The sequence below is a fragment of a genome, unplaced genomic scaffold (assembly GCF_019419815.1).
Source record: "Pyrus x bretschneideri cultivar Hongxiangsu unplaced genomic scaffold, Pyrus_bretschneideri_v1 Contig267, whole genome shotgun sequence".
Lineage (NCBI taxonomy): Eukaryota > Viridiplantae > Streptophyta > Magnoliopsida > Rosales > Rosaceae > Pyrus > Pyrus x bretschneideri.
Genome location: NW_025999576.1, coordinates 225,780 through 235,092, shown reverse-complemented (window position 1 = coordinate 235,092; position 9,313 = coordinate 225,780). Strand labels below are relative to the sequence as shown.

General features: G+C 38.6%; 1 protein-coding gene and 1 long non-coding RNA gene across 3 annotated transcripts; both read left to right on the top strand.

The window, feature by feature from the left end:
• Window positions 1-498: 498 nt before the first annotated feature.
• LOC103941384 (microtubule-associated protein TORTIFOLIA1) lies at window positions 499-4,897 on the top strand. 2 transcript variants are annotated; one of them, XM_009351575.3, is made up of 5 exons: window positions 499-1,436; window positions 1,783-1,974; window positions 2,297-2,402; window positions 2,505-4,096; window positions 4,454-4,897. In XM_009351575.3, exons 1-5 carry the CDS (start codon window positions 699-701, stop codon window positions 4,649-4,651), a joined length of 2,826 nt encoding a protein of 941 aa, XP_009349850.2. In that variant the 5' UTR covers window positions 499-698; the 3' UTR covers window positions 4,652-4,897. The 2 variants fall into 2 exon arrangements, with proteins under 2 accessions (XP_009349850.2, XP_009349851.2); XM_009351576.3 differs by having other exon boundaries at window positions 501-1,436; window positions 2,520-4,096.
• An 834-nt stretch (window positions 4,898-5,731) lies between these two features.
• On the top strand, window positions 5,732-8,766 carry LOC103927602. Its single transcript, XR_007259614.1, has 6 exons — window positions 5,732-6,194; window positions 6,306-6,405; window positions 6,930-6,991; window positions 7,143-7,225; window positions 7,359-7,421; window positions 8,428-8,766. It is a non-coding gene; the product is annotated as an uncharacterized LOC103927602 (long non-coding RNA).
• The last annotated feature ends 547 nt before the right edge of the window (window positions 8,767-9,313 follow it).

The following is a 9,313-nucleotide window of genomic DNA, read 5'->3' as shown; positions in this document are numbered from 1 at the left end:
CGCCCATTCGGATGATTAATCACTTCAAACCTAAACCTTGACTCACGTATACTCTTCAAAATTCAAAAACAAATAAATATTAAAAGAAAAATAATTTAAATCAAAATTTCACAATAGTGTTTCAAATATATAAATTTAGAAATTGAAGTTGGCACAAAGATATTATCCTTCTAACTTATAAATAATTTAATTACGGCAAGTAGGTCAATGGAAATCCAGCAGAATTTCGAGTCTAGTTTGCTCTTTAATCTTGAACTAAGCTATAAAGGTGGTACAACATAGATGATTCTTTGATTGAAAACTTTAAGAAAATATGTACAATTGTAACTAATGATGAACTCAAATGCCTTCAGCCTTTCCGAGCCTTTCTAGGAATTAGTCCTATACTTCGGAGGGTAGGTATCTCAACCTAGGTACAAAAGACAAAACAAGGATTAAAATATGTAATAAACAATAATTTTAATGATTCGAAGTTCTAATGATAATGTAAGGACTAAAATGTTAGCTTCCTCATCTGTAACCAAATAATTAAAAGTTAGGAAGCCGCTCTCCCTCCACCTCTCTCTGTCTCTGTCTCTGCAACAGCATTGCCTGTATACCTCACTGTAGAAGCCTGAAAGCTTAAGTTCCCGAATCAGAGAGAACCCATTTTCCATTTTACATCCCATTTCAAAACCAAATCACGCCAACTTGAAACCATGAGTTTCGCCGGACCCAGAATCTCAAAACCCGCAAAACCCCCAAACCCTTCAGCCACAACGCCGCCGCAGCCGCAGCAACTTTCCTCTTCAAAGTCCTCTCCTTCTTCCGCAACTTCTTCCCTCTCGACCCACCTAGCCATGGTGGAGCTTAAGCAGAGAATCCTCACCTCCCTCTCGAAACTCTCCGATCGAGACACGTACCAAATTGCCGTCGAAGATCTCGAGAAAATCATCCAAACCCTCGCGCCGGAGAGCCTCCCTATGCTCCTCAACTGCCTCTACGATGCCTCCGCGGATCCGAAACCTGCTGTCAAGAAAGAGTCTTTGCGCCTGCTCTCATTGGTCTCTGCTTCGCACCCCGATTTCACATCCACCCATTTGACCAAAATCATTGCCCACGTTGTCAAGAGGCTCAAGGACGCCGATTCCGGCGTCAGGGACGCGTGCCGCGACTCCATTGGCTCGCTCTCGGCGCAGTACTTGAAGGCAGATAGTGTGAGCGACAATGGGTCTGTTGTCGGTTTATTTATGAAGCCTTTGTTTGAGGCTATGATGGAGCAGAACAAAGGGGTGCAATCTGGTGCGGCATTGTGTATGGCTAAGATTGTGGACTGCGCTTTAGAACCGCCTGTTTCGTCTTTTCAAAAGCTGTGTCCAAGGATCTGCAAGTTGCTCAACAATCCTAACTTCTTGGCTAAGTCATCGCTCTTGCCGGTTGTTTCGAGCCTGTCTCAGGTTTGCTTAGTAGATTATCTTCACATGCTTTTTCACATTCAAGTGATCTAGTAGTTATGTACATTGTGGTCTCGAACTCGATATGGTCATGTACATTGTTCTAGATTTTGTAGTAAAGTAGGTACTTATGTGGTTGTTTGATTGCTAAAAGGATGTAGGACACAGAAGATTAAAAAGAGTGGTAATTTGGAGTGTTGACTTGAAATCTGTCGTGTTTGATGTTGTGGGAACGTATACATAGTCTTATTGTCAATAGAATGTAGGTGAATAGAACGATAACTTTGATCTATACATTGGATCATTTAATTGGACTTTACTGATCTGGAGAGTTACCTACTTGTTGTAGGTTGGAGCGATTGCACCCCAAAGCTTGGATAATCTACAGCAAAGTATTCATGACTGCCTTGGAAGCCCAGATTGGGCAACACGTAAAGCAGCAGCTGATGTGCTGATTGCATTAGCATTGCATTCAAGCAACTTGATTACAGATAGAACTGCTTCCACCCTGAAAGTGCTCGAGTCTAGCCGTTTTGACAAGGTAGTCTTTTGTTGCATATTATCTCAAGTGCATTACCCTTTTATCTTACCGCTAGGTGATTGCCAGGATTCAAAATGTTTAGGGGATTACTTGATTATAGTATTGCATGTTTGAGTGAGTATTGTATAAAGATCAACATATTTTTTAACTTGGGATTTGTATTTGTAACCAGCACACCATTACATAGGAAATTCAATACTGAACAGTATGTCATTGGAAGGTGGCATTGTATTTGTAACCAGCACACCATTACACAGAGGAACGTAGCGTTGTATTTTCGCTTGCCTTAGTGTCCAAAGTTTGGTTTGGTTTGTTTTTACAGATTAAACCGGTTAGAGATAGCATGACAGAGGCATTGCAGTTTTGGAAAAAGATAGCTGGGAAAGGAGGAGATGAAGCTCCAAATGAAAAGAAAGTCCCGTCTTATGGTAAGCTTATCAATAATACTATCTTTCATAAAACGTTCGTTCAATTTTCTCATCCTTTTGTCCCTCACTGGATCATTTTGTTGTTACCACATTTTAATAAAGAAAATTCTGAATCAGCTGAGTTGTCAGAGAAGAATGAACCAAAAAATTCAAAGGCTGGTGAGAGAATAGAGCAAGGAGCAAAGGGTTTATCTAATGGTTCATCCCCTACTTCAGATTCTGTTTCTAAATCTAAAGCCAGTGGGGATAAAGTGGTTGTAGCTTTGAAGAAGAAACCACCTGTCTTAACTGATAAAGAGCTAAACCCAGAATTCTTCCAGAAACTTGAAAAAAGGGTTTCTGATGATTTGCCTGTTGAGGTAGTTGTTCCTCGTAGACACGTCAATTCTTCAAACTCAAATAATGAGGTGGAACCAGAGGCAAATAATACAGATTCCAAGGAAACTTTAAACCGGATTGCAAACAGCCAATTTGATGATATTCATGGATCTTTCAGTAGTAAATACCGTAACATAGAGAGAGGATTAGCTGGTCTCTATGCTAAACAACGAGATCATGATGACCTTGCGCGAGATAAATTGCCAGAAGAAAGGGTGAATGGAAAAGACTCCAGAACAAGGGCAGTTGATATTGATGAGAGGATTGATATAAATCAAAGGGAGTTGTCCACTAGTCGTGCAGGTTTCTCCAAAACTGATGGTCAACCTGAAGGATCCTTTGTCAATAACAAAGGAAATTGGCTGGCTATCCAAAGGCAATTGTTGCAGCTGGAGAGACAACAAGGTCATCTGATGAGCATGTTGCAGGATTTCATGGGCGGATCTCATGACAGTATGGTAACTTTGGAGAACAGAGTAAGGGGTCTTGAGAGAGTTGTTGAGGACTTGGCAAGAGATTTATCAATATCATCAGGTAGAAGAGGCGGTAATTTTTCAATGGGATATGAGGGGGCTTCTAATAGGCCTTTAGGTAAGTACAACGGTTTTCCTGATTACACTAGTAACAAGTTTGGAAGAGGTGGAGATGGACGAATTCTGTTTGGCGAAAGATTTGCCCAAAATGATGGACATGTTTCCGGCATGAGGGGGCGGGGCCCTACATGGAGATCTGACATATCTGAGGTGTGGGATTTTTCAACATATGGTGGTTCCAGAAATGGACAGACTAGTTCGAGGAAGGCCGTAGGAGGTGGTCCTGTGGATGGTAGGTCACCCAAATCAGAGAATGGGAGTGACCAGGGTAACAGCAGGCGAGCATGGGATAAGGGGGCTGGACCTGTAAGGTTTGGTGAGGGGCCTTCCGCAAGAAGTGTTTGGCAAGCTTCAAAAGATGAAGCTACCTTGGAAGCAATTCGTGTGGCTGGAGAGGACAATGGAACATCTAGAGCAGGAAGAGTAGCTATACCTGAAATGACTGCAGAGGCTATGGAAGATGATAATGTGGGCCAAGAGCGCAATCCAATCTGGAATTCTTGGACTAATGCAATGGATGCTCTTCAAGTGGGTGATGTGGATACGGCCTTTGTGGAAGTATTGTCTACAGGAGATGATCTCTTGCTTGTAAAGTTAATGGACAGATCAGGTCCTGTGATTGACCAACTTTCAAATGAGACAGCAACTGAGGTCTTGCATGCCGTTGGGCAATTTTTACCAGAGCCAAACTTGTTTGACGTCTGTTTGGCTTGGATTCAGCAGGTAGCATTTTTTCCCCTCTTAACGGACGTGTGAGTTAACTATTTTTAAGTATGTGTTTCACTAGTTTTCTTCTTGACGGTTAGACTTCACATAAAGTGTTTCATCTTGCAACTTGTGTTGATTAGAACATGACTACGAGCACCTTTTTATTTCATGTTCGTAACAAGATTTTCTTAAATCTATTTTCTCTGATAATTTCGGAATAGCAATGGGGTTAGCATACGTGTTTGCTTCATAGAATGCGATTGTATCAATAATGTTCCTATATTTTCAATTTTGTTGCTTTTGGTGTCCAGTTATGGCAATGCCTCAGTTTGACTTGGTTTGACCATTTAGTCCCCTATTTCCATTTTGCAGTTGGTTGAAATAGTGCTGGAAAATGGGTCTGATGTTTTCGGCCTTCCCGCTGACGTAAAGAAGGAACTCGTTTTGAATCTGCATGAAGCTTCTGTAACAATGGATCCACCCGAGGACTGGGAAGGTGCAACGCCGGATCAACTTTTGGTGCAGTTGGCATCATCCTGGGGAATAAATCCGCAGCATCATGACAAATAGTTTCTAGTTGTATGTATTGCCAACTTGTATTGAATTCAAACCTGCGTTTTGAGTGGAGTGGGTGATTTAGAAATCTTACAGTTAGCATGAAATGAATGTAATTGCCAAATGACATATATAAGTTTCCAACATCTGTGACTACCTGTGAACTTAAGTTAGAAACTAAGTGCATACTTTTATGCCATATAGCGTCCTTGTAGCCGATTGGTTTCTTATTAAAGTTGAAAATACACAAATTCGGCATTACCCCCGTTTGGCAGAAATAATCTTATTAGATGAAGTATGCTACGGTTAGTGACTACAAGTGTAGGTGATTTTTAACAAATAATGCATGTGGTGCTCACAAAGAAACAATGGTTATATTTCTTTAACGCGGTAAGCAGGCACTAGGAAAATTCTCCCCGACTAACCTTGGTGGCCATTTCCATGAGAAATTTGTTCCTTCCCGGCTCGCATCAACCCTACCCAACATGCGACCAAGCGAAACCAGTTGTATTGGACTTGGGCGAAAAATCAGTCCTACCCAACATGACATGAAATTATAGATTTGCATTTCATCAGCACGGCCATGATCATGAGCATTTTGGTAGTCTGCAGCTCTCAGTTCTTGGTATTTCTTCTTACATTTAATCTGGTTGAATTCAGTTCATGGTATTTCTTCTTAAATTTAATCTGGTTGAATTTTTTATTAGGAAAACTAATGAAAAAGCTTAAAAACTTTTTTAACGATAAGGAAAAAATAAAGGGTAAAGTGAATAGTACCAGGATTAACTTTTTAGTGTAAAAATGTGATTTTTCGTTAAAATGAACAGTACTGGACGCTTTTCGTTAAATTTCCCCATTTTATTTTATGGATTTGGAAATTCAAGTTATTTTATTTTATTTTACTTCTATTTTTTACATTTCCATTGAAGCTTTTGAACTGTTCTGTTTGGTCTCCAGTATGATTACTTATAGACTATTTTTCCATATGCATTTGCTACGAAGTGTAAACTTATTTTAAATGAAACATGTTGAAGTCTCTTTGCATTTGCATAAGCTATTGTGTGTTGTTAAAAGAGAGAGAGGGCATCTACCATACAACACACACGCCATGGGTGTACAACTAAGTTTGTCATGGAAGGATTTCTGGATTTCTTCGATGCCCTCTCCTTCAGCCAAACCTCTGCATTTACATGAATTTTTAGATTGCAGGGTCTGACAGCATGAAGAATATAGACTGTTAGCAGCTATAGATTTATTTTTCAAAGCATTTTGGATAGGACAATTAATGGATGGTAGAAGTAAAACTGAAAATCTTTTGCAGAATCATTTATATGGGGCACTTATACAATAGCTCTCTTGCACAAAAAAAATCTCTTAACAATATCAATGTATAAGGGGCACTTATACATGATATGTTGGCATCTTACAATTTAAGAGAACTACCATTCACATTCACATTCACGTTCACATACACCATATTGATCGTTTACATATCTGGCAATTTCATAGCATCTGGCGTTTTATCCTATCTACAACATCTCAAGCCTCATTACTTTATGTAGAAAATTACTTTATACACATGCAATTTACATGCCTTGAAGTTATTGCAGTATCCTTGGCTTCATAGACAATTTCTGAAATTTCTTATCTTTTTCTCTCTTAATTTCAGTCAACCATGCTGAGCGAAGATTACGGAGTTGAGTACCCAGATGAGGAGACTAAGGAATGAGTTTTGGCTCTTAATAATGGCTGCTCTGTTGCTTGGAATTGTCAGTGCTTTCAGTTCTTCATTTTCTTTTCTTTTTGGAAAGCATGAGTCTGAAGTTTGATCACTGACTTTGACAAACAAATATATTGAAGTTTTAAAATTGATTTACATCTGTCCCATAGATTTTTTTTCTTTTTCTTATTGGTGTTGGCATGCTGAGAAAAAAAAGTATAATAATGGCTGTTCGGTTGCCTCTGTAGTATTTCATAGTTATTCTGATCTCCACTGGTTCTTTAAATGGTTTGCTTTTTTACTCTTGCCATCTTCTCTGTATTTTGGCTGCTTCTCTCTCCCACACTCCCTTTTTTACTCTTGATTCTGTGGTTCTCTGGCCGCTGTTAGGTTTTTGTGGTCAGACAACGATGGAATCCAGGGACGATGACTACTAGAAATTTTTATTTTGAATTCGGAATTGGTTTGGTTGAAGCCCCCCTAATTGATTATAATTTCAATTTAGGTTTGATTTTTATGCATCAGGAATTTCAATTGAAGCCTCCTAATTGGATAGTGCTTTTCCCATGTTAGGCTTCTCTGACTGTGGTGATGCAGATACCAAATTGGAGCGGTGCTGTTAGTGGAGGAATCTGGTAGAAACGATGAGTTTGTAGATTGAATTTGTATATGATGATAATGAAACATAATATGCTGTTTTCGTAATTGCTTTTGCTTTCAAAGTTTAGTGCTCGGTTGTGTTCGTAACCTCTGGATTCTTACGGTTCTTCATCGCTCTTACTTCAGATTCTTTGCGTTTTTATCATTCATTTGTGAAGAAATGGGCCGTACGAAGTGGTAAGGCTCTGAGGAAGGCACTTGCCACCAAGGTGCGTTTCGTTTGGGTTTCTAATGTCGAAAATTAGAATTGATAATTGCAAGCGATTTTTTCCGAGAAACAATCAGATTATTGAATCTAAGTTGCTAATTGTTTTAATTTTGTATATGTTGCAATTAAATCAGCACCCGCAACTAGAGGTAGTCAAGAAGCCTGACTGCTACCTGCCCGGGAATCGTCACTCTTCGGTAAGTTTTCAACACAATATAGCTCAAATCCTCTGAATCATGTTCTTGAATTTCACTATATGTATTGTGTTCTTTGCATTTCGTTATCTAAACTCTGTTCTTTGAATTTGGTTACCGGAATCATGCCTATCATTTGTGTTTAATTAGTTGGTTGTTTCTTAATCAGATTGCTGAACAAATGTTGTGTGTCAAGTTGGCTGTCATAGTAAGATTACTTCATGGAACAGTGTAATTGTTGAGGCATGTGAAAGTTGAATTTTTTCTTAAGTAGTACTATGTGATGAAGTTAGCATCATTATGGGTTGGGAACTCAATTAGTGCACCATTAGTTGTGCAAATCTCTGAATATTGGTGCTTAAGATGCATGAGTTAATGACATTAGCACAGTACCTACAATTTCTCGACATGTCGTGAGCTGAAATGCTAGAAAGGAAAAAAATGTCCCTCTTCCTCTGGCCTCTCGAAGTGTTTCCATTCCAGTGTCACCATCTTTTGTTTCATTCATTTGTAGAATATATTATCTGTACTTGATGAGTATTATTAGACCCATTCTCAAAATTTTGCATCCCTACTTCTTTCTTATGGTCCTTATACTCAAACATGTGCGAGTTTGTATTTTTCTGATGGATTAGACTATTGGGAACTTAGTTACTTTTACTTTTTATATATTTTTGTTGGGTTTTTTGTTTTTCGGAAAATGAGTATTTGATTAATCGCTTGACTTTTGCTTTCAAAAGGACTGTTAGAAGTTTTGTGTCAATTTGGTTGTGATGGTAAGATTACTTCATGTAACATTGTGTTGTGGCATGTGAGTGTTGAATTCTTTTCTAAGTTTAATTTTGGAAAGAAATGCATTTAATGGTAGTCCTATATGATGAAGTTAGCATTCTTATAAGTTGGGAACCTAAAACAGGATTGGTGTACTCATAAATTCCTACTTTTCTCAGCCTCCTTCCCCTTTGCTTGCACCAGTTGTGACTTATTTTCATTTTTTGTTCTATCTTAGGAGTTTGTCAAGTAGAAAGTTCGTGAACGAAAGAAATCTAATCGAGAGGTATTTTCTTTTTGGCAGATATCATGAATTATGTTTGGGTGTCTAAACAATATTTGCCTAAAAGTATACTTTGTTTTTTAGTGGTATTTCAAATAAGGTAACTTCCCCAAACACTGATATTTTGGTTTTCTATTGGTATGTGCGAAACCAGCTTGATTCAGGTTACAAGGTTGAGGGTTGCGGATAGTTAATCATGTTCAATAACCTTAGTTGCAGGACTATTCACTTAAATTTTGGTTTCAAGTTGTAGAAAGACGGTTTTTCATTCTTTCTTAATATAAGCTTTCATTATAGCTTCAGTTTCACATAATTCGTCATTGGATTTGCTAATATAAGTTTTTAGTGAGATAATCTTACTGGTGAATTGTTAAAAGGTAGGAAGAGAGAAGGCAACCTGTAATTTTATAAACTAAAGTTCAAATGCATTTTCTGTGCTATGAGTTGTCCAAGAGAAGGGTTTCAGGGATTAGGTTTGGGTGGCATGTCAAGGATTATGTTTGGGGTTTTGTTTGTGCGATTTGTAGAGAGATGGGGTGTCCGAGATATTTGTTTTAGGAATTGCAGAGAGAGAGAGGGAGTGTCCGAGAGGTGTGGGAGGATTTAGATGTAATGGATGCCCTTATTACATTATGATTTATGTTTTTAGCTATAGTGTCGAAGATGTCCGGTCTCAAAAAAAGTGAACAGCCACGCCCTCCGTGATCGAATGCTGCACACCATGCTGCATATTTTTTTTTTGTTTGAACATCTGTGCTTGATGAATTACCTGCTCAAACACCGCATTTTCTGTGTTTTGCTAACTGCTAAGTGAGGTATGTAGGCTGCAGGGCATATATTT

Excerpts from the sequence above, each read along its gene's own strand:
- LOC103941384 (XM_009351575.3), top strand. The coding sequence starts at position 699 with ATGAGTTTCGCCGGACCCAGAATCTCAAAACCCGCAAAACCCCCAAAC. Across the intron at positions 1,437-1,782 it reads TTGTTTCGAGCCTGTCTCAG|GTTGGAGCGATTGCACCCCA; the intron begins GTTTGCTTAGTA and ends TACTTGTTGTAG. Across the intron at positions 4,097-4,453 it reads GTTTGGCTTGGATTCAGCAG|TTGGTTGAAATAGTGCTGGA; the intron begins GTAGCATTTTTT and ends TCCATTTTGCAG.